Genomic DNA, 25,379 nt, shown 5'->3' on the forward strand with positions numbered 1-25,379 from the left:
TTTGTAAATAAGAAATTCCATATATTTAATAATTCAGCCGTATGTGCTTGGGCAACAAAGAAATTGGGTTCTCTAAATAAAACTTAAATTACTTGCTCAATGATGACAAAATTGAGGTGTGTTTTATTTTTAAAACTGTTTTCCCATGAAAAGGAGCATGTCTTTGTGTAAGATTATAGGACTGGGAATCTGAAGTTCTGGGCTCTACTCCTGACTCTGCCACTTGCTCCATGTGTGACGGCGGGCAAGCCACTTCACTTCTCTGTGTTTCTGTTTCTCTATCAGTAAAATGGGGCTAGCAAGCCATACCTTGTATGAAACTTCTTGGATGATTGTAAAACACGTTGAGATCCTGAGATGAAAGGAGCTATGAAAGTATCAAGTATTAAATATATTGGAGATCTCATCTTAGTGATTCAAAAATATGTATTCTTTTAAAGCCAATTTTTACTACAGAAGCCAATTTGAAAAACAATTTATTTACTGTATGAACCATTGTAAAAAAGCTAGGGATATATATGAACTTGTGCTAGTGGGGTCACTATTATGGTAACATGCTTTACACTGTAACCTTCACGGCAAATAGTGGATTAAGCAAAATACAGTGTTTTAATCCTTAAAGTAGGACCTATAATATAGGCTGCCTTTTAGGTTGAGCCAATCCTTCTCCAAGCCAACTTGGGTAGTTTCTATATAATTCATCAGACACCATGATCCCAAATGAGAGGTGGCTTCTTATTTTAAATGATTTCCTGTTATTTCTTCTTAGGACTGCCCTTCAGATGTTGGTGACTTCAGAGCACAACAGTGTTCAGCCTACAATGATGTCAAGTACCAAGGACACTTTTATGAGTGGCTTCCTGTGTTTAATGATCCCAGTGCACCATGTGCCTTAAAGTGTCAAGCTTTGGGGAAAAAATTGGTTGTGGAGCTTGCCCCTAAAGTACTAGATGGTACTCGCTGTAATGTTGAATCCCTGGATATGTGTATCAGTGGAATATGTCAGGTATGTCAGTATTGTCTATCTAAAGTGTCCTTTGAGAGACATTTTTCTTTTATTATAGAATGTTAAGGCATGATGGAAAGTTCATTTGTTTGGGGTTTCCATGTAAAATTGTTTTGCTCTGTTCTTGTTTATCTTTGTACCCAGGAACATGGCTACTAACGTTTCTGTAGGCACTAGCAGTTGTTCTTAAATACAACCCATTATAGAAAGTTTTGTCTTCTACTTTTATTCATAAGCACCTAGCTGTCATGGCCATAGATATTGTATAGGTTAATAATATTTAATAACATCCATATTCAGAGCTTTGTTCTCAGACATCTAGCCAACTTTAATCTGTGTAATGTATCAAAACTAGCTAGTGTGCTGCTCTCTAGTATGCCCATCACTCTGGCATCTGAGTAAATTGGATAAAATAACACTTGTTCTGAAGGAGTGTATTCTTCACTCTAGCCTTGCATTTCATTAAGGCCTGGCTCCTGTCTCCACTGGAGCAATAACAGGGTTGGTAGTAATTTCTGTGGCTGAAGGATTGGGGTAGTGTGTGCAGGGGCAGCTCTAGGTACCAGCGCACCAAGCGTGTGTCTGGGGCGGCAAGCCATAGGGGGCGGCCTGCTGGTCTCTGTGAGGGCGGCAGTCAGACTGCCTTTGGCGGCATGTCTGTGGGAGGTCCGCCGGTCCCGCTGCTTTGGCGGCGGGTATGCTGAAGGCATGGAACCGGCGGACCTCCTGCAGCGCGCCGCCGAAAGCAGCCTGACTGCCATGCTTGGGGTGGCAAAATACAAAGAACCACCCCCGAGTGTATGTTTGACTCCTATTATTTATTTCTAGGGAAGCATTCCTGTGCACCAAGTGGTCTTATTGTGGGAAGGCTTTCCCAAAGAGATGCTTCTGTATAGTAAGATGCAGGGCACTTCTCATTTATGGACAGAAGTTCTATACCAGAAGACCTGGCACTAAGAGAGCTTTACTCACAGCACCAAGAACCATATGCAAGGCTCTGTCAGACACCAAATTCCTGCTTAACATGGCTGCTGTGGTGTGCCTTGAAGAGACAGCCAATGCCTGGCTGTTAGGGCCCACCCCAGGGAGTGTTCTGTAGATTAGGAGCAAGGCTAACATTGGAGTGAATCTAGTATTGGTTTGGGAATGAGTGTAGCACCCACAGTATCAGAAGGAATTTTTGCTGTTAATCTGTATTAACTGGCAGATGGTCCACTGCTTTTAGAACCAAATGAAACTTTCTTGTGGCTTTTACTTTCATACCCTGGTTTAGCCCATTGCAGTACTGGAGCCTGGTGATGATGAATGCATAGATCTCCATGGCTAGGTCTGGAACCCAAAAATGTACACAGCATTTCTGGCTACTGTTAATATGTGGGTGCACTGGAATAGCAAGACATCCAGCAGCCCCCAGTACTATGTGCTACCTTGACAATCCCGGGACAAATATGCATTATCAAAGTAGATGTCATAGCTCTTTAAAAAACTTCCCTCTTACCTTAATTTCTTTTCCTCTCAGCTTTTGTTTTAGCCAGCTGATACTCATTCAGTTGTGCAACCTTCCTAGCTCCACTAATGTTCCACCCACTAATCCCTCTAGCCTGCCCACTATACACCCCTTCGCCTTACTTGGAAACTATCCAGGCTGAGAGGTTTCTGGAAGTGGGTGTGGGATGGTGCTACACAGGCAAGTGAGCTTCACTTGTGCATGGAAGGGTGAAATAAATGTACAAAGGGTGCCGTGCATGCATGGCTATATGAGGTATTCTTTGGGCCACTGTGGGCAAAACTTCTTAGTGGGTCAACCAGAATTACTTCTTGAACGTACTCCCCTATGATACTTTGGACAATGTTGAGAATAACTTCTCTTGTTGTGTACTATAGAACTAGCTGTTCCAAGAAGCAATCATTCTAGGTGTTGAGAATCATTGTAGAAGAGATAGTCAGTATGTGCTGTACCTAGACTAATAGATATTTAGGATAATTTTACAAGGTATAGATCTATATCTATACTTATTATTGGAATTATATCATCCATGCAAGCAAGTACAGAAGAAGAAAAGAATAATCATATTTGAGGCTTGCCAGCCTTACAGTTTCCCATTAGCAAAGGAATATTGTGCCTGTGGTTTAATGTACAGTATACATTTATATAGCATGGATATGGTATTGCAATTAAACTCCTTCTCTCTGCAAGTGGCTATTGCTCTATTAAATGCCTGAAACGTGTGTGACTCAAATGCAAGAGATGGCCTGATGAGTGAAGTAGTTCTGTTATAGGGGAAAATTTGACACATTTGGCAAAAGAGAGGTGCATGGATTACAGCAACCCTAGTATGTGATCTGGACCTTACTGTTGGTTTTATGTGACTTTTATGTATTCCATCCTCCCAATACCAGTCACGCCAACACATAATGCATCTGCTGCCTCTGAAATAGAAAAACAATTTTATACAGTGATCCCACTGAAGAGTCAGCAGTTGCCAACAGAACCACACAGTGGTCTCTGATACTGCTCCATTTCCCCCTATCTTTAAAATAGAAGATAGCCATAGTAACTGTGGGAACAGTTGGCAAATACTGATTTTTTTTTTTTAGTGGTATCTCCAGTATTTAGAGCAACTTTCAGCTGGGAGGATGACAAAGTGCTTCACAGAGTATCACTGATATGCCCAAAGTATCATTTAAACATAACCACTGTGTTGGGGTGCAGAGTGGCAGGCATGTGGGATATAACACATTGCAAGCAGCACAGCAGGATTTTCGGGCTCTTACAAAGAATGCCATGGGACTTCCATTGTCTACTATAAAGTCCTACCCTCCCGCCAAGTATGCTGCGTGGAGTTTGTATATCTGAGAAGTTTGAATCCAGTCTGACAGTACTTGAACTTGTGGAGAACAATTTAAATGTATATTTATAAGGGCTTCCCTCAGTGTCTCTTTCTAATCATGAGGTGCTCCTATGCTCTGTATGGCTGACACCAAGTACTTCGAGCTATATCTATTCAGTTATTAGAATAACCCAAATAGTAGTAACAACCACGAGGTGTCTTTGTGGCACCTCGGAGACTAGCAAATTTATTTGGACATAAGGTTTCGTGGGCTAGAACCTATTTCATCAGATGCATGGAGTGGAAAATATAGTAGCAGGTATAAATACACAGCACAGGTATACATGTGCTGTGTATTTATACCTGCTACTATAGTTTCCACTCCATGCATCTGATGAAGTGGGTTCTAGCCCATGAAAGCTTATGCCCAAATAAATTTGCTAGTCTCTAAGATGCCACAAGGACTCCTCATTGTTTGTGTTGATACAGACTAACAAGGCTACCACTCTGAAACCTGTCACCAAATAGTAGTGTTAGCTTAATTCCTGAGACAGGCAGGGGGAGTTCTGTTACATAGGTAAAGATAATGGAATGACCCAAGAACTCTTCTTCATCATGCCTCTTTTCATTGTTGTTTCTACTAATGTACAGCCGAAGATTCTACAGCATCTGTTGGGAAAAAATAGGTGCTTAGAAAATTAGCGTGCCCTGTGCTATGACTTGTGGGTTTGGGTCCAGTGCTTCATAATTTCATCCAACCTCAATAAACTGTTAGACACTTTTTCTCTGATCCATATTTGTGCACAAACATAAGATTCCTTCTTTAGCCTGCTCTTGCTGCTGAAATCCTTTTGTGATGGCACAATCCAATATGGGCTTTTGCTCCATAGAGAGAATAAAAATCAAAATGTATTATAATTGGGTGAGGTATTGAATGAATAATTTAAAGCAGTGGTTCTCAACCAGGGGCCCAGGGCCCCATGGGGGCCCGCAGGCAGGTTTCAGGGGGTCTGCCAAGCAGGGCCAGCATTAGCCGAAGCCCCATAACATGGAGCTGAAGCCTGGGGCCCCAAATCCCGCCATTCAGGCCTGAAGCCAAAGCCTAAAACACTTAGCTTTGTGGGTTCCCCTGTGGTATGGGGCCCTGAGAAATTGCCCTGCTTGGTACCCACTAATGTGTGCCCTGATGTTTATATGGAGAAAAACAGTTATTGTGGCACAGGTGGGCTTTGGAGTTTTTATAGCGTGTTGTGGGGGGGGGGGTCAGAAAGAAGAAGATTGACAACCCATGGTTTAAAGGATTTATTAACTTGTAGTTCTTGTTTCATTAGTATTTGAACTCTCTTATTAAAGAAGTGTGACTAATTGATATCATGACTTCTTAAATCTGGAATCATATTGAATGACAGTACATTGCATTTATTGTGTAATAATATCAATTGCTGTAAAAGCTGGGAGTGGAATTTTGTTTGGTATGAGACAAAAGGGAGGTCACTCTAGTAAAAAGTAATATTTGGAGACTTCCTCAGAAGCTGACACAAATGTTTCTCAATACCTCTACTTAACCAGGAAAAATAAACAAATTGATATATAATCTTTCCTGCAAAATGTGGCTGCATAGTCAACAGCTGCTAAGGAGAGAGACAGAACAAGTTGTGATTTTCCACAGTTGTTGCTATAAGATCAGTCTGTTGAGTTCTGACGTATACTTGGCATAGGCTGCAAATACCTTGGCAAGTGTTTTTACAGTTAACTCATCTAAATAAACATGTCACACTGCTGATGTGGAGATCTTTGCTTTTGTGCCTGGGAGCACCAAAAAACTAGTATGAGGAGATTGGCCTGCCTGATTCTCTTCTCCAGCTATTCCTGTTTTTGCTCATTTAGTGTCTTAAAATGTTGGCAAGTTTTATAAGATCTCAGCCTTGTTAACATAAGCATGATTTCACTTCCATCTGTTTTCATATTCTTAGTAGGGTTGATCTGGTTCACTAATTCTCTCATTCAACCCAGATCCTAGTATACGCTCCTTAGTATAGTACATATTTACTGTAGCATTAAATCAGTGTTGTCCAGCCTGATTTCTAATTCACTTTATGTACTTCACTTAACAGATGGATTCAAACTAAATAAAGGCCCTTATCAAACAAAAATATGAGTCCACAAAACTGCTCTCTGGATAAGAGAGGTTTGGAACTTCTGGGAGAGTAAAATCTGAGGAGAATGCAGCACGGAAAAGCTTCTTGAGAAAACCATTAAGTTATTTTGGGGGCTGCTTGAGGCTCACCTCAGCCAAATCATTCAATCATATCTTAGTTTGCCACTGCCTTGCTCCTGCTACCAAAGAAAATATCTGGCGCTCTTATGTTAAACAGGAATGAGTCAAAGGTCTGCTGTCAAGAAGATTTTCACACTTAACTTCTGATATTTAGCTGATCCCTGTACATGAGCACAGCAGCACAACTCCTACCTTACTTCTTCCCATAATGTGTTCCTGCTGTGTCCATCTGGGTGCGGGAGGTCTGTGGGCAGGGAGGTTTAAAAAAAAAATCTGCATGTCAGAAACATGTGGGCAGCATTTAATCAGTGACAAACCCTGTATCAGGGCCAACCCTTCAGTTTGGTTTTTGTGTGTGTGGTTTGTTTTTTTGTTTATGTTTTTTTAACTCATGAAGCCGTATTTTGTCTGCCAAACACAGAATGGACTCCTTATTCATTTCACCACCTGGAACTGATAATCTTCCTAACCTGGAACAATGCTTTTGGAAGCATGTATGTGCATCTGCTGAAAGGCTGGAGTCCTAATGAATAACCAGGGCAGTTTTGTCACAAACCGGTCGAAACTGATATAAACTCTCAGCTGAACTTTCCATCAAGTGTCAGCCAGTCTGTGGTCTAAAAGAAAGACCGTTACTGTGCTATATTTTGTAGCATATGGTATAAATTTAGCTGTCATGTGGAGTGCCATCAACTTCTGCCATGATTAGTTCTACGCTGGGTATGTCATATACTTTATGATGTTCCAAGTAGGTACCTTTCACACTTGCCACATAATAACAATAATAATTAATAATAAAACACACTCTGACCCAGGTGTAAATATTTCTTGGTTTGATCTCTTAAATATGGTAATCATAAGCTGTTAGAAGTCCGTCCTGCCTGTTTTCTATGCTTAATTCTTAAAATCAGATTGAATTAGTCATCTGATCTGAACCTGACTTCCTTCATTCTGAATGTTATTTCTTCAGAGTGCTAGTCTGAGGTATTTTGTGTACTTTCCCTTTAGGTTTGTTTGTTTTAATGTTCAACTATTTTCACTAAGGGATTGTTCAATTTCAGATGTAACTTTCAAGAAATATTTTGAAAAAGGGCTTGTTTCGTATTTTGCTTTCTTATGATGTCTAAAAAAGCACAGAAAATATTTTTGATTTAATTTGTTTTTAATAGGTTTTCTGTTTTTTTTTAATCGTAAAATATCAAGTATCTCCAGTCTGTTCTTTACTGGGTTTGCTGGAATACTTGACTGGAATCTGAGTTTGTATATATTATTATTCTCACACTGTAATTGAAGGGGAAGTACTGTTGAGGTTTCCCCAAAAATGTCCTTTTTCCAAAATATTAATTGGTCTTAGTACTTAATTACTAAAAAAAATAAAGTTGTTCCTGGCTTTTGGGATGCTACTGGTTCTCCAGTCCTCCTAGATACTTGTAGGCTATAGAGAAGCTGAATTTCTAATTAAGAAAAACAGCAGGAAATAAAACCTTTCAGATCTTCTTTGTGCTGCAGAAAGAAGCAAAAAGAAGGCACAAGTCCTTTTCCCCATCCTCTTAGCAGTTCAACTTAAAGCAAGTTACTGATGGGAAGAATTGATTTCATGGTGCTTTGTTCCAAGATAGCCTTTATACCAAAATCATATTCTCCCCGTGAGCTCCATTAGCTGTAGTGCAGCAAACGTGGGTCAGGAGCTAACCACATGTTGGGGTATAAAGAATCCCAAAGAATATCAGTTAAATGGATTGGCCCATAGCAGACCTCAGTTAAAATATATTTCAGATATAAGTTTATGTAAATCTGCTAGGAATATTTTGCCACTAATATGCATGGAAATAACATCTATGTATTCCTTGTCTTTGTTGTTATTCATTTTAATCACAAATAGAAGTGTCCACTGTGATCAGGGCCCCCATTGTTCTAAATACTGTACATGCACATAGTAAGACAAAGTCTCTACCCTGAAGAATTTACAATCTAAATGGACAAAGGCAAAAGCTGGCTGAAGATTTATTAACTTCATTTTAACGACTGGGATCTGAGGCACTTGTGTATTGCCACACAGGAAGTCTATGGCAGAGTTAAGAATTTAACCCAAATCTATTGAATGCCACCCCAGTGCTTTAATCACAAGACCATCCTTTCTTTCTTTCTTTCTTTCTTTCTTTCTTTCTTTCTTTCTTTCTCTTTTCATAGTATTGTAAAGGTTTGGGGCATGTACAATTAAGAATGCTCTCCTTGGTGCTGCTTGGCATTGTCTCAAAATATAACCTCTTCCCATGGTGGGTCTGTCTACACTGGAGCTGGAGGTGTAATTCCCAGCTCAGGTACACGTACACATGCCAGCTTTGATCAAGCTAGCATGCTGAAAATAGTAGTGTCACTGCAGCAGGGCAGGTGGAGGGATGGATTCGCCATCCAAATAAGAAACTAGGGTCTTGGATGGAATTGTAGTTAGTGCAGCTAGCTTTTCCCACCATCCATCCTGCAGGGGCTGCACAGCTATTTTTAGTGTGCTGAAGCAGTCAAAGTTAGTGTATGTAGGCTTACTGGAACTGGAAGCTAGATCTCCAGCTCTAGTGTAGACATAACTGAGTCTGTGAGGAAATATCATCTTTTGATTGAAGTATATTATCTTTTGAATGGAACTCGGACCTCTAAATTCAGGCAGTTTCAGCCTGAATTTATTATCAACCTGAATTTTTATACACACAACCATGAAATAATACATTACCGTGTGTGTGTAAATACTTTATTAACGTCCAAAAGTGCCTGCAATGTGAACTCCCCGGGGTGTGTGTATATAATGATTCACATCAGACACGGTTCACTGAGCATCAGAAGGGGCTTATGGTGAAGGCACTTTAACGTGTTAATAAGGCATTTATAAAGGTCTTTCAGAAGCCCTTATTTATATTTTGTGTCTAGTAACTTTCTACTTTTGCTCGAAATTGTAACTTTTTGCCAGATACCTTGTTTTCCAAACTACTGTTGCTCATGCTGGAGTATTCCCTGCAGAGACTTTTACTTCCTACCACTTTAGCCCTTCTTTCTGTAAAGCTGTCAAATATGTAGTGGATTCCCTCTGATCTCTAATTTGTCTTATCCACACTCTTCTCTTATCTAAGCGACTGCTAGTACTCAGTTTGCTGTGTTTTGTTTTCTTGTGGGAGTGGGGGGGTGTTAGCTTTGCACAGATGTGGTTGTAGGTCCCAAATTCAGCGGGATACTTAAGCATGTGGGTAGTGACATTTCCTTCAGTGGCACAGCTCAGATGCTTAAAGTTAGGTACATGCTTAAGTATATTGCTGAATTGGGGTATTAATCACCTTCAAATCTCTCTAAGCCAAATTTACCTTAATATTAAGTAAAAGTGTATGCACCCAATCAGAAAAGCAGGTGATAGAGTAATCGGATCCTGTATATTTTATTTATTTATTTATTTGACAGCTTTCTGATAGATTAACCACTTCAGGCCAAAACCCACTCTCGCTGAGTTCAATGAGATCCTATTGTACTATTCTGTATATTTTTGAACTGGAAACAGTGGTGTGTGGGGAGGGGCACTTGCTCCGATAGTGGGCAGTCCTGTAATCTCAGAGCTGCCTCAGTGCTTTAATATGTTCTTGAATAAAAATTGAATACTTTTGAAATACTCTGTTTTATTTGATGGGAGTGGATTTACTGTTCTGGAACACATTCTTTAGCTTCTTGCCTTCATGTATAAAATGTTGCAAAATATGTAGGAACTCTTTTGCGGACCCCCTTAGTATGCAGTGAATATTTGGTATTGTATTTCTTTTTCTTCTATTTTCTTCATTGCTTAACATTCCTTTCCCGGGTATTGAGGACAGAGAGATTTGGGCATCTGATTATGTCTCTTGATGGTAAACCCCATTAATTTGGTTTATGTTATGCTCCTATTCTCCAAGCCTCAAACCTCATTTTTTCTTTCCCTCCCTTCTTTACTTCTCAACCCCCAACTTCCTTGCTCCATACATACACGTCAGGCCACATTCACTCTGGGGAAATTTTCTTAACCTTTCCCACTGCCGCTAATATCAGTCCAGTTCCACAGGTGGGAGCCCTAGAATAGACAGCCCATTGGTAGCTGCAGCCATGTTAATGCTGTGTCATGTATTCATGTCCAAAGCAGTATGGCATGACTGAAGGGTGCTGATATCTGAAAACGGAGCATATTAACCTTGTGTCTCTAACCAAGTTACACCTCCAGTGAAGCCAAAACCAAAATTTTAAAATGTCTGTGGCAGCTAATGAGCCATCCAAGCTAGGGATAACACTGGTGGAGGTGATCTGCTAGTAGTGATGGCAGTAAATGATTTTCCTTACTGTATGCAGATCCTGTTATCTGTCCATCTTTTGCATGGGACTGAGTTGCTGATCTTCAGTGTGAAGAATGAGCTTTGTGAGCCTTTTCTCCATGCTCTACTTGACTTTTCTTTCACCTGTTTTAGAAATAAGCTATCTGCTGATTCCGCCACAATTCAGAAGGTTGAGCATGGGTTACATTGTGAGTGAAGAGAGACGCTTTACATGATAGACTCTGCAATTTACAACAGGGCAAAGATACATGCGAAATGTTAGAGTAAGATGCAGTATAATTCCCCATGATGGATTTTATAATCATGCTTGTGTGGTCATAAAAAGGAATTCCCATGACTATATTTAAAATTCACTATATGTTTATAGATGCCAAAATCCTTAACATCTGTCTGTCATGTGGTTTTATTGTCAGACAAATAAGGCGGGAGAAAGTACAGTAGGTAACTGTCATTCATGGAATAAAAGCTGTGCAATGTGTGAGCATAAATTCCAATATAGCTTTTGTTTTTCAATTTTGTGGCTTACAAAAAATAAAAATAAAAATAAAAATGACATCCTTTTTCTTGGAAAGTCCTGAGGATTTTAATCAGCTATAAGCAGGCAAACTCCAATTGATTTAAAAGGAAATTTGCCTGAGTAAGCACTTAGGGGTTTGCCATACTCTTTCTTTTAACAATTGTGGTTAAAAAAAAAAACAAAATGTTTATGGCCCTTTTCAGCCTATTCAATGCTTGAAGGAGAGATTTCTGCCAGAGACTGCTGAGGAAATGCTTTCTCACACAGTGCTTGTTGCCTTTTGCAATAGGTGGCTGTTTTTCTGAGCTCAGTTTTAATTCCTACTGTTGTAAAGCTGAAGATAGAAAATTGAATGTCATATCTTGGTTTCCCTCATCCAAAGCCCAGTTAAAAATACTTTGGGTGGGGAAACTGTGGTGGGGCAACCTGGAGATAGCTGAAGGATTAAAGCAGCAGCTACTGCTCTTTGTGATCACCACGTCCTGTGGGGTTTTGTGGCTTGATGGATCCATAGTGTGGGCAAATTCATTGACTACCTCCCTTCCACACACTGTCCACGCAGAATATAGGAACATGGAACATGCCATCCCGGATCAGACAAGTGATCCAGCTGATACAGCATTCTTTCACCAAGCGTGGCCAGTTGTAGATATAGTATTTCAGAGGAAGGTTTAAAAAAAAAAAAAAGCAAACAAACCCTACAATAGATAGTTGTGGGATACCTGCCATCAGAGAAAGTTTACTCCTACCCCCTGATAGCTAGAGGTTGGCTTATGCCTGAAACAAAATGTCTTCTGCCTTGTTCCTATGTACAATACTTCTACAGAGCTCGTTTGAAAGAGAATCATATATTACTCCAGAGGTGTGCAAACTTCCAGTCGTGCCCTCCCTTACCATTCACGGAATTTGCCAAGCCCCTCCCCCATTACTTGTAAACAGAAGTAATCCTTTACTTCTGCACTGCTGCTGGCAGCGGCACTGCCTTCAGAGCTGGGTGGCCGGAGAGCAGCAGCTGCTGGCCTGGACATTCATGTTGTTTGCGGAGCAGGAGGACTCTTTTTTTTAATCTTGCCCCACAATACCCACTTTGTTTTTATCCTACTCCTGCTATTATTGCCGCGAATCCTGTGGGACCCACGAGATCCCAGGTTCTTCACACACCCCCAGGAGAATCTCTTGCACGCACACACCTTGGGGCGTGGGGGCGGACGTGTCCCCCGTTTGCGCACCACTGGACTACCCCCTACCCAGCCTGTCTGTGGTCTGTCTTCTTGCTCAGCAGAAATGTGGTGTTTCTTTTGTATTTCAACCCTTATGTGCCAGCGGAGAGGAAGCCAAGACTTTCCCTAAATTAATTTTTTGTTTTTGTTTTGCTTTGGGAGGTTTTCACGGCATTTTCACTTTCATTTTCATGTTTCTATTTCTCATTTCCTTGCCAGCATTTTGCATGGATGCAAACATTTATGCAGCTTTCAAACTTAGCTTTGCAAGTGGAAACTCAAAGGTGCTAATGTATGGGGAGCAGATTGAAATTTGATTTCAGAATGCATTGTTTGGCTTGCCCTGCTTCACTAGCGAGTAGGGCAATAATGATGTCATTGTAAGATAAGACTGAATTGGTTTTCTATTTCTGTTCTATTAAAAAAATCATCATGCTAAGAAAGAACAATACCCACTGACATTCACTGCCTCTGGCCCACTGGAATATAGACTATTGAAAAGCACAATGAATTAGAGTGTCAATTTTTTAATGAAACAGGACATGAATAATTGACAGGCAGATCTATTAAATTAGAGCACTATAGAACATCAAAGAAAGTTCAGGGCAGTAATTATTATTTATTGTATATAACGTCTTCAGTCCTGAAATGTTCTGAAAAGTCAAGTTGTCCCTGTGCCAAGGAGCTTAGTCTAAGACAACACAGTCATAAAACAAACTCAGAATGGAATTGGTGCATTTTAACTCCAGTGTTTCGTGGGACGTATATATCCATGACTCTCGAGTGCCCAAGAGGCATTAATATTCCACATCAAAGAGAGAGCATAATTAATATTTTCAAGTAAACTGGATGTGTCTGTGGGTGGGTGAGTGGAAAGCTGGAGGGGGAAAGGAAAATTAAGCAGCCCTAAAAAATGCAGCTCTGACAACTTTTCAAATGCCCAAAGATTTGAAGCTTGTGACCTGATCCTGCCTTGAGCTCTGCATGGGCAAACCCAAGTGCTTGCATGGAGTCCTGTTGTCTAAAAGGGGGTTTGGCATGGGGATGGAGTCCACCAGCATGATTCTTCTTGCAGGATTGGGGCCTTAATTAATAATGCTATTGCTTTCCAGTCCTGTCTATTTTCTCATTATAATTAAATCTAAGTATCTGTTTTAAAAAATGAAAATTCTTGAATTTGACAGATTGTATGTTAACCTTCACAAATTAGAATTAAATATCCTATGTTTGTATTTTTCATTTAAATCTACTTCCTCAGTTGAAACCAAACTAAGAAGAATAAGAACAATAGAAACAGCTCTTGAAATATCTGAGTGATTTCTGGATTCACAGCTGTGAAATAGTTATGAAGTTACATAGTCAGCTCTAGCATACCAGTTTCATCTTTCTCCTATATTTGTATTGTTGTACTTTATACCCTGGCCTAATGCTGCTCCTGTGCTTCCTGAACTCAGTTAAAATATTTACAGTATTTCCACAGAAAATTTAATATGTTTGAGTTGTATCTTATCTAATAACAATAGAACATAACAATATTCAGCTTATATTACATTTTGAAAAAGCAGTTGAACATTTGGCCTCTATTCAGTGTTAGCATAAGCATGTACTACTCTGCCTGTTTATACCAACAGACAATCAGGTCCTCTACGTATTTTTCGACTACCTTTTTATTTAAGAGAGCACAGTAACAAAATAATTTATTCAGCTCCAGCCCTAAAATATTTTCTGGTTGAAACATTTTCTGAAAAATTTGCAGTCTGTCCAAATTTGCAGGTGCCCAGTCAATGCAGTTATTGTAAAACCTTTATTAGATAGACTATGCACTCATTTCTCAAAACCCTCTTTATTTTAAATTTCCAGTTATGTTACATTACATTATATTGGCCACTGATTCTCTCTGAAAACATACCAGTTCAATTTATCTGTTTGGGGGAATTTACTTACAACCTAGTCATTATAGTATTTTTATCACTTTTTATAATTAAGTCATGTTGGTTTTTTTATAACGTAATATGGTCCCTATTCTAACATTACACAGCTTATATTGTCACTGGTTTCATTTATGCAATCTATGTTAAAATCACCTAATATAATTATTTCTGAATATGCCCCGAAAGCGTGCAGATGTTCTCCCAGTCTGCCTATAACATTTATAGTTGATCCCTTTGCTCTGTAAATAGCCAACAATATGGGGTAGATTAACCCTAACAAATACCTTAATCATTAAAATCTTCAGACCTTTCTGGCTGGCTGACATGGAATGTCAAGCTGAGGAAAGTAATTCATTATTGCCTATTGCTGGATTCCAACCTGAATTTCTCTCCTGAAACAAAATATAACACTAACTGTTTTAAATGTTTATCCCAAATTAGTGATTTTTGACATTTTTCAATAAAATCCTTGGCCACAATTTTCAAACCTGTCTAAAGTTAGCTCCACAATGCATATTTTGTCACTCAAGTAGAAGTGGCCTGACTTTCAAAGATGCCAAGCAACCTGCAGCTTCTATTGGCTTCAGTGGGATTAGTTCGTGCTCAGCAACTCTGAAAATCAGGCCAGCTCTATATAGGTATCAAAATACAGATCTAAGAGGCTAACTTAAGGCATTCACGTTGGAAAACATTGACCTATTGTGCATTCAATGTTCATTAAGGCCTTGATCCAGCAAAACATGTACACGTATGCTTAACTGTAATCTGTGAGTAGCACTGCTGACCGGACACTAAAAGTCCGGTTACAGGAGTAACTGCAATCAGCCTCCCTGCCAGGGTGATGGGAAGAGCAGCTGCTGCTACCTGGAGGAGCTGCAGCTCAGCTCGAGAGAGAACTGGCTCTCAAGGATCCAGCTCCCGTGGAGAGAGGTAGGTACTGGCTCCGTGCTGCCCCAGGGGAGCGGGGGGAGATCCTCTCCCTCCACCCTCCCATTGTGCTTTCCCTTGGCCTCTGCCTTGCTCCAGGAACTGACCTCCACCCTTGTCCCACTGTGCTTTTCCCCTGACCCCTGCCTCGCTCTGGGAACTGCTCCTGCCCCTTTATCCCGCTGTGCTCTTGCCCCCAGCCCTTGCCTCTCCATGGTGGCCCACAAATGTGTTTGGTAGTGGGCCCACAAATGGTTGATCAAGCCCTGATGGCCCCCATCACTGTAGTACCTCAGAGTCTCACAATCTTTAGTGTATTTATCCTCATAACATACCGGTGAGGTAGGGAAATGTTATCCCATTTTACAGATGAGGAAGTGAAGCCCAAAGGGTAAGTCTACTTCTGATAAAAGACCCATAGCTGGCCTGGGTCAGTTGACTCAGGCTCGCAGGGCTCGGGCTGCGGGGCTATAAAATTACAGTGTAGAAATTCAGGATCATGGTGGAGCCCGGACTCTGATATCCCGCAAGGACGGAGGGTCTCAGAGGCTGGGTTCTAGCAGAAGCCCAAACACTGCAATTTTTAGCCCTACAGCCCATGGCCCATAAGGCCAAGTCCACTGGCCCAGATTCTGAGACACAATATAGCAAAGAAGATATACCCCAAAAGACTAAATGATTTGCCCAAAGTCATACAGGAAGTCTGTGGTGGAGAGGGAATTGAACCCAAGTTGCAGCCCTGTGCCCTGACCACTGGATCATCCTCCTTCTCAAGAACATATCCCTTCTCTGCCTTATAAAGTATATGCAAATGTAACATGTTAACACACTAGTGGCTGGACCAAGTATTGAGAGTTATGAGTCTGATTCTACCTCTGAGCTAATGGACCTGAGGTAAAATTTCCAAAGGGACTAAGGGCCAGATTTTCAAACATATTTAGGCACCTAGAGATGCAGATGGGCACTTAGTGGAATTTATAAAAGCATCCTAGTCTCTGTAAAATTTTACATCTGGTCTTTACCTCAGGTGGTAGATTAATGGTATAAGATCTGAGGTCCTGGCTTTTATATTCTTATACCTGACTTTTAAATCCTTAACCCAGTCCTGAAGTATGATGTTGGCAGCATTTGTCATCTTCTACAACTTTTCATGTGTTAAACTGTTTATGGGCAACATTGTCTAAATTGTTCTGCACCCTCTCACAGACGTGTGCATAATTGCTCAAGATTGGCACTTATTTCCTTTTTAAATTAATACTCGGTTTAAACCTCTCAGGTTAGCACACACCCAAGCCCTTTATACTTGCAGAAAAAAATGAGTTTCCTCTTGTAAATGTATTATTCTGCAGCAATTCTTACCATGATACTAAAGCCACTTCCTTTTAAGTAAGCACCGTCCTGGTAAACCTAAACTAAGTTTTTCTTTCTATCTTGATATCACAGTGTATAAAATAGTGTCTAAACTGGAGAATACTAATTCAGAAACCATATGACCTTGGGTTAAAAATTAACAAGATTTGTTTCTTAAAGCAGTTAATGAGGAAATCAAAGATCAGAGCCTAAGGAGCAGGCATTTGGAAGTCTGCTTTTTTTGCATATTCATAACCCTCTTTCTGCTAGTCAGCTTCATATGTACCTAGAGGAGAATATATTCCATAGAATGATAAGTAAAATGCCTTGATCAGTTGAAGAGTTGCCCCCCAAAATTGCAGTGTGTCATGCTCCATACTGTTTAGAGGTCATAAACACTCTGTAGTTGCAGATCAATTGAGGGTTTGCTTTGTTTTTGTTTTTCTGCCACGTGTTCAGCTCTCTCTGAAAGTAATAGTAAATCTCCCACTGACCTAAGTAGGAACAGTATTGAGCCCTTCATACTGAACCCTAGTTTTGCCATTCACCTTAATTTAGAACTCAGCTAATTGTGTGTACTGTCCATTGAAGCCAATGGGGCAAATCCAGATTCCTTGGAATTGGTGGAATTCTGCCACTGACTTCAGCGGGACTGTACTTTGTCTCAGGAGGACTGCAAGCCACTCTGAGGATAAAATCTAGTCCAGTAACTTCTGGCTTTCCTATCATTTTGTTCCAGTTCTGGAGCTGCTTCCTTTCAGTTGTGGATGATTTCAGATTCAGAGCAGACTGATAAGTCTCCTGGAGACAGGAATAACAAAGCTGAAATACTGATTGTTTCTTTGTTAACAGTAAAATGCTGAATTAATGGATATTGTCCTGAGAAGCTTGCATCTCCCTACTCTCCTTCTTTGTCTTTTTTCACAGTGCTTCCTTTCCCTTTTCCTTAACGCTCCTTCTCTCTTATTTCTTGTATCTTATCTTTCACTTGTTTTTTGATCTTGAAAAGCAAGTTAATGCTGATTCTGCTACTCATTAATTATATAGCAATGCCAAACAGGCCTGCTTGGTTTAAGCAATAAACCACAGCTGAGTAATCAGAATCTCAAATATCATCTGTTACCCAGCTATCTAATAAAATATTTGTGGTCTCCTTCAAAGCAAAAGTCTAAGGGTCCAAATTTGTGGTGAGGCAACCACTGTGTCCCCCAACACTCAGGATCTAGCCATGAGGCTATAGTTTCCCCGATGGCCCTTTGGGGGAAGGTAGAAGCTGGCTAGCCCAAGAGAGTTCCTTGGTTGCATCCTTTAGATTCCTGCCACTCAGCAAGTTGTGACACATTACCCAGTTCTGAACTACCAAGCAGAATGTGCTATATTTGCCTCTCTATCATGTAGCACAGGGGAGAGCAAAATCATAGACATGGAGCAGCTCCATCTCTTCATGTCTGGCTATGGATCTGCCTGCAGAGCGCTGGAACAATTTGTATTGTGGGGGTGCTGGGAGCCATTGAACCAAAGTGTAAATCATGCAGGGCCGGCGCTACCATTTAGGCAGCCTAGGCAATCGCCTAGGGCGCCAGGATTATTGAGGGGGTGGCATTTTGCCGGGGGGGGCGGCAGGCGGCTCCGCTTGACCTGCCGCAGGCATGTCTGCGGAAGGTCCGTTGGTCCACGGCTCTGGTGGAGCTGCCGCAGTCATGCCTGCAGACGGTCGGCTGCTCCCACGGCTCTGGTGGACCGCCCGCAGGCATGCCTGCGGCAGCTCCACCGGAGCCACGGACCAACGGACCCTTCTCAGGAATGCCTGCAGCAGCTCCACCGGAGCCGCGGGATCAGCGCGGGGGGCAGCTAAATGGCCGTGCGCCTAGGGCGCAAGAAACCCTGGCGCTGGTCCTGAAATCATGTATTTGATGGAAACCACGTCAAGCCAGGAGGTGTGGCAGGACTCCTAGTTCCAGCACCTGTCTGCATGATTTGGGCCTTCTGTGTCCCTGGATCTCTGGCTTACACAGAAATTGTAGGACTCTGCCTTTTGTGTGCTGACTGCATCCCTAATTCTCCAAGGAAAGCATATGTCATTTCTTGGCAGCTAACCTTGCCCCTTCCATGCATTTTTATATGGCAAGGGGAACGTATGGGCCAATTTCACAGTTTTAACTCGGCTGTAAGTTGTGAGTTTCTATGGCATTTTTCACTGATTGTCACTTCTGAGTTTGTAAAGATTTTCTCTCCATAATGGATTAGCTGCACCTTTGGGGGGTATTTGCTTAGAGCAGCTTGTCGTACAAGGCAGGCTTCAGGCTACAAGATAGTACTTACCATGTTACTCAATATTTGATGCCACCTGCACATATCTTGGTACAAAAGCTCAGGTGAAAAATATGTGGGACAAAATATTGATCTCCCTTTTAACAAATAGACATTTTTAATAAATTCTGCGTACTGCTCTTAAACTGTTTTCCCTCCTGAGCCCTATATTTCTTATGAAGAAACTGATTCAAATACAAATGGACAGATATAACATATCTGTGCTTTATAGTTTGAAGGGTTTTCATTTAACATTTTTTCAAAGAGCCTACTTAACACTTCGCTTTTCTGAAGATTCTTTTTCCATAGGTAGAATTTGCATCAGCATTAAGAAGTTTAGTTTGGAGACAGGAGTACACAAAATAAACTCAAATAAAACAGAATTAAAATCTTTAGGGTTTTCTAAATCCAAAGTAACTGATGTGAACTAACTAACTGGAAAAAAAAAGCTTATCTGGTGATCTGGGCCCATATCAGTTAAATTTTGAAAAACAAAGATATTAGATCATGAAAACTGCCAAGAGTTTCTTAACTATGGATCTAAAACCAATGTGATGCTTTAATATTTAGCTTTGGTTGTTCAAATGCTTTTGTTCTCTCAGACTGAATTTAGCAGGTGATGACAGACAAATTCCAAATAACAAAGTAACAGCTGACCTTTAAAAGCAGCAAAGAGTCCTGTGGCACCTTATAGACTAACAGACGTATTGGAGCATGAGCTTTCGTGGGTGATTACCCACTTCACGACGAAGTGGGTATTCACCCACGAAAGCTCATGCTCCAATACGTCTGTTAGTCTATAAGGTGCCACAGGACTCTTTGCTGCTTTTACAGATCCAGACTAACACGACTACCCCCCTGATAGTTGACCTTTGTATAATGTAGTGAACAACACCCAGCTTTATACATTTGGAAAAATAGTGGGAAAGTGACTCCTGTATTTCTATGTTTGAATATCTTAATGTATTTGATTGTTGTAGCTCATCATTAAAATCATAGAAATTGCTTTTAAGACCCTATGTAGCTTAAATTTGAAAAGCAAGTTATGCTGTGAAAGAATGAGGCCAGCTCATAAAATCAAAAGGATAACATAATAAATAAAATTCCAGAAACCTGAGCATGTCTACTATAGCTTTGCCCTCCTTCTGACTGTGGTGTTGATGTTGGCAGGCAGTAGGCTGTGATCGACAACTTGGGAGTAATGCCAAGGAAGACAACTGTGGAATCTGTGCAGGAGATGGTTCAACATGCAGGCTTGTGAGGGGACAAGCTAAGGCACATGTTTCACCAGAAAAAAGTAGGTTGCAAATTGATCCTATGTTGATTTATCCTTGACTATGTTTTCTGCTTAACTATTAACACAACCTATTGCAGAGTCTGACCTTTTCACTATATACTTGTTTGCAGTTATCCAAAGCTACTTATTATAAAGTCTGTGCTAGATTAGTCTATTGAAATTCCATGAGGGATACCACACATTAGAGTATAGCTAGGAAAGAATTTGAGAGATGCTTTTTTTCCTCCTTTAAAAAAAAAAAAGAGCAATTCAATTTATTCTATCAGGAATAACGATCAAGATATGCATCTCATTTTATAGGGTATCCTCATGTTGCAATATATGTGACACTGTGGCAACATTTTCAAATCATGGAAACATCTTATGGACGGTCTTATGGAAATTGTTGCATGTGGTTGAAAATGCCTGGTTTTTAAGTTAACTCTACTCCTTTTTTTAAGCTTCTAAGACAATTGTGGTTCAGAGGCAAGTTAACTACTTGCATGGTGCAGGGCATACAAAGTTTAAGGAATTAGGACACACAAGGTTTAAAGACACATTAAGATTGTGCCTGCTCGTTGTGTGTTTGAGTCAATCTGTGCATTTTGTGGCAGATTCTGCCACCTTTACTCATGGTGAATAGTACCTTACTCCATCAGTAGTTCTGTCAACCTCAGTAACACTATTCATGGGTTAAGGTACTTTCCAGAGTGAGAAGGAGGCAGAATTGGGCCCTTTTGGTTAGAATTGAGTAGAGGGTGGCATGTAGTTGTGGAGCCACAGGAAAGATTTGCGACTCAGGTACCCCCTTGACTGTTTCTCCACAGCTCATATTGTGCTTCTCTTGTTCAGTTGGCTCTGCTAGTGGGTGTTTGGGTGGACAGAGCTGTGGCTTTGCTGGCTCCCCAACCCTCACGACTCCCTCTCTGCCTCCATCCTCACCTCCTCCCTTCCCACTTGCTCACAGTGGGTGAGTAGCAACTGTGTGGAGCCTGTTCTCCCCCAACTGTTCTCGGACTCACAATGTGGATAAATCCTGTTCCAATGCAGTGGAATGGAGCCCTATTGGCTCCTTACTCCCCTGCAGAGCCGCATAGGGCAGAGTGATAGTCTAGCCCCTCAGAAGCCAGAGAGATCAGTGAAAGTATGAACAGACATTTTAGCAATGATCAAGAGTGGAGTAACTGCCCATCTTGGAGGGCTGCACCAATTGTATCACTTCAGGGTTAATCGTTGTAATTCAGTCTCTGAGCCATTCACTATCAATAAGATTTGGGAAGAGTTGTACATAAAGTCATATGTAATACCTGTTGCAGTATCTCTAAATATTTTCATGCTGTTTCTGTGTTATAACTTGTATATTACATTTTGTTTAAATGTGAATGGAATTTGAAATACATTACAGTTTGTCTTGGTGATGCACGTTACATTACATTGGGATGACGTAGACTGGGCTGTAAAATGTCATGCCAGAGCTTCCCCAACACTGGAATTTATATTTCTTGTTGTTTGATAGTTATGTATAACTAATGTAACCACATTTTTAAAAAGGGACATGTTTGTTGCAATACTTTTTAGGGTCAAGAAATTCTTTTCTAGAAGACAGAAGCATATAATTTATTTGATTTGAACTAGTGTTGCTAGTGCTACCTTCTAACTCAGTAGTGACAAAGGCATATTTCTTGGAGTGGAGGATTTTATCGAGTAATTTAGTATTCTGAATGTGTTCATCATAAAACATTGAAAAGGTGTGATTAACGTTCATGTCGAGCAAAACAGCAGCTCACTTGACTGTTCTCTTCACTCTACACATACGCATTTCAGTAGACTGCCCCCAATAAACAGAGCAAATTCTATTCAATTTAGCAGGAAGAAGAATTGTAATTATTACAAAACCAAATGTTTTTTATGTAATCAAAACAGGACATTTCAGGTGTCCCCAAACAAGTTCTTGGGACATCTGGACATCATATGAAAAATCAGGACATATGGCCTCTTTATGCATGGCCGAACTTTATTTTCAGTTGTACCTCTCCCACTCCATACACTTCCACAGAGTTTGCAGTGGATGTAACTGAGAATAGAATGTGGCCCAACATGTCTAAGTAAAGTCTATTTTTGATTCTCTGCTGCATCCAAGCACAGCTCTGACATAGTGAACAGTGGTAACCATAAGGTGTAGGCTGCGGCTTCCTTACCCCCAGCCTCTTAGCCCCAGTGGAAGTCAGAGTGGCAGGAGGCCTACTCTATGCTGCTGGCATAAGCTCTGTAATGGGAGATCAGGTGTAATGGATCTCTGTTTCACCATGCCCCCTCCCACTCCAGCCTTGTGCACAACATGCCTGCCTCTGTGTTATCTCCTGCCATTATGCCATGGATGGACGACAGCTGGCGTAGGAGGTGGCCACACCACATTTAAACCAGCAGAGATTCCCCTACACAATGAGAATTGTCTAGGGGTAAAACCCAGGTGGTTTAAATGCACTTTGTGCCACCTCTGTAGCACACAGTAAATTTGTCAGACCGAGGAATGTGGCCAGTGTGTGACAATTGAAGTGTAGTTTCAGGGTATATTTAGTAATAATAATAGAAAGAGTTTGTAAATAGGAGCAGAACTCCAGGTTTTTGGAACTGTAGTGGTAAGACAGTTGGCAAATGGTCCAAGTAAATACTAGTTCAGTTCTTGTGATCTTACAGCATGGCTAAGGATTGAGGGCCTGATCTAAAGTCCTTATGAAGTCAGTGGAAAGACTCCTCCATTGTCTTTGACATCTTTCGATTAGACTCATAGTTGATTGTTTTCTCTGTTCTGCTGTGACAGTTTCTTAAGAAGGATTTGATTTGAGAGCAGCACACAAACAAAAGCTTTTCTCTTTGGCTTAGTTTTCTCTCTCCTAAATTTTATATTTCATTGTGGTAGGTTTGGTTATAAAAATGAATATATCAGACACATAAGCAACACAACACACACGCGTGTCACTCTTGCCTTGGTGTTATTGCTGTGATACTAGCAGACTTAAAACGTTTTTTTGGCTTTGATTGTTCACATACCATATGGAAATAGTTCCATATAATCATCCTTTGCGTGAATGAAATGTGGAAATGAAGCCATGTTTCTTTTGTGATAGTGTATCAGTAAAGGTATACATAATAAGTGAAGCCCTTAAGAAAACTTTGCCAAGAGAGTGTTTGTATCTAGGAATGTTGTGGGGTTAGTGTTGAGATGCACGGCACTGGCATGCTGATGTATCTCTATTAAAGACAGGGCATACAAGGTTGTGAATGAGATGTAAAATCCATTATACAGTGAAGCAGATTAAAGATTTCGGGAGAGAACGAGAGCCAAAGGCTTTATTATGGAAAAAGGAGACATTTATCCGGAGACAATATTTAAATGACATTTTGAAAAAAAGGATTGGTATTAAAATTTAAGAGAAAAATAAGTCTCTAGATATGTTGGATCTGACACTAGCAGGAAATGGAATTTGAAATGTGGAGTTAATGAAATCTGGCCTTACTCAGTTCATGAAAAGTCTTTGCTAGCTGCAGATTTTTTATTTTTGTCATTTTTTCACTGAACACTTTATACAAAAGATTTTAGATGCAAACTATTTTAATTTAATTTTCTCATTATTTATTATTTCTTACTGTCTGTGTAATTTACCATTGGTCACTACTTGTCACTTTACAATTTCATCCCAAAACATAATTTATTTAATCATAAAACTAATTTAAATTTGATCATAATATAGGTAGGTAGGAGTGGTAGGTACCACCTAATATTAAGGTTGCCTGATACTTCCCATCATAAGACCTTGTTTTTGGTTGTTTATAACTTTGCCAAACTTTGACCATTAGGGCTGAAATTTTCCATCCAAGATGTCTTTGAAATGCTCTAGTTCCTCCATGCTTTGAAGCAGAGACTTTACATAAGTTAGAGAGAGGGGCCTTTGCATCAGGGATCCCTTTTCCCACCACTTTGAAAAAGTGCCCAAATTTGGCAAATTTACAAGCAGGGCCGTCCCTACCCATACACAAAGTACGCAGCTGCATAGGGCACCAGGAAATGTGGCACACCAGATTTCCTTGTGCCCTACACAGCTGCATGATACTCCAGCATCTGCCCCACTTCTTCCCCATAGCCCTTGCCCCTGCTCCGCTCCAGCCCCGTCTCTTCCCACCCCTGCTCTGCTTCAGTCCTGCCCCCACTCCCCTGAGGACTGAAGCAGGACCAGACCTGCACTCACTGGCAGTGGGAAGTTCAGCAACCCAGCCCCAGCTGCACTGCTGGTGAGTGCTGGGGGGCAGTTCCCTCCTGCCCCCCCACAGGGGGCTGCGTATGCCCTCAGAATAGCTAGGGATGGCCCTGTTTACAAACCATTGAAAAATTGCAGCTTGCACATGCCCAGTGGAGAATTCTTTGATTTTCAGTAGCATGGTCCACCTAACACAGCTGCTAGTGCTGACCCCTCTGTGTATGCACCAGTCCCACAGAGCGCCTTAGCATGCTCCAGCCCAAGGCTGCAGTGGATCAGAAGGATTTTCTCTGTAATTGCTGCTGCCAGGTGCTCCAGGACAGGGTGGAGCTGAGCACTGGACTTGAGAGCAGAAAGCCTGTCTCTGCTGTACTCTTAATGACCCCCGCCATGGGACAAAAGCCAGACTGGAGAGAGGGAAAGGAGTAGAGTGGGACAAAGAGTCTAGTAAAACTGGGATGGGAGAAGGAAGAGAGAAACTCGTCCTGGGTGCTGGAGGAAGAGGAAAGACTGGGAGCCTATGAGGGAAATATTGGCCGACTGGGACCCAGTTGGTTTGTTGTGGGGAGAACAATGAAACTGAATGCAGAGCTGGGGAGAGAGGGGCAGATTGGGGCTGGGTGGGCAAGGAGACTGGGACTATGAACTAATAGGAAGAACGGGGCCAGGAGTGTAGCGGGAGAGAGAGATCTGACAAGGAGCTGGGGAGGCCTGTGAGCAGCTGGGCAAAGAGCCTGGGAAAAGGAACTACAGAGACTGAGATTGGATAAGGAGTCTGGGGATAGAGACCAGGACTGTAAGCCAGTGGTGGGGAGGGGAGAGACAGATTGGACAAAGAGTTGGAAGGAAAAAACTGGGAATGGCTGGACAAGGAGACCTGGGCTGGGTGTGGCAAGGGGGAGAAACTAGGAATCAGATAGTGAGCCTGGAGGGGAAGAATAGAACGAGCTGGGTAAAGAGACTAGTACTGGGATGAGATGCTAGAGGAGTGGAGACTGGGACTGGATCAGCAAGAGGACTTGGGACAAAGAGACAGGTGTGAGGAAGAGACAGGACTGGGTCAGGAAAGAGGAGGAGGCAGAAGGAGTTAAGCTTAGAGGAAATGGCCAGAAGAGGCCGTGCACACTAGAGCGCACTTCC

The 25,379-nt window shown here is 41.3% G+C and overlaps 1 protein-coding gene across 3 annotated transcripts in view; it reads left to right on the forward strand.

Moving 5' to 3' along the window:
* ADAMTSL3 (ADAMTS like 3) overlaps positions 1–25,379 on the forward strand; it is a 293,413-nt gene that overhangs the window by 148,245 nt on the left and 119,789 nt on the right. For all 3 annotated transcript variants that reach the window (XM_050966620.1, XM_050966618.1, XM_050966619.1), the window contains exons 6-7: positions 770–1,006; positions 19,878–20,004. In XM_050966620.1, the coding sequence (XP_050822577.1) occupies positions 770–1,006; positions 19,878–20,004 (364 nt within the window). The remainder of the gene's footprint in view (positions 1–769; positions 1,007–19,877; positions 20,005–25,379) is intronic.

This window comes from Gopherus flavomarginatus, chromosome 9, assembly GCF_025201925.1.
Source record: "Gopherus flavomarginatus isolate rGopFla2 chromosome 9, rGopFla2.mat.asm, whole genome shotgun sequence".
Lineage (NCBI taxonomy): Eukaryota > Metazoa > Chordata > Testudines > Testudinidae > Gopherus > Gopherus flavomarginatus.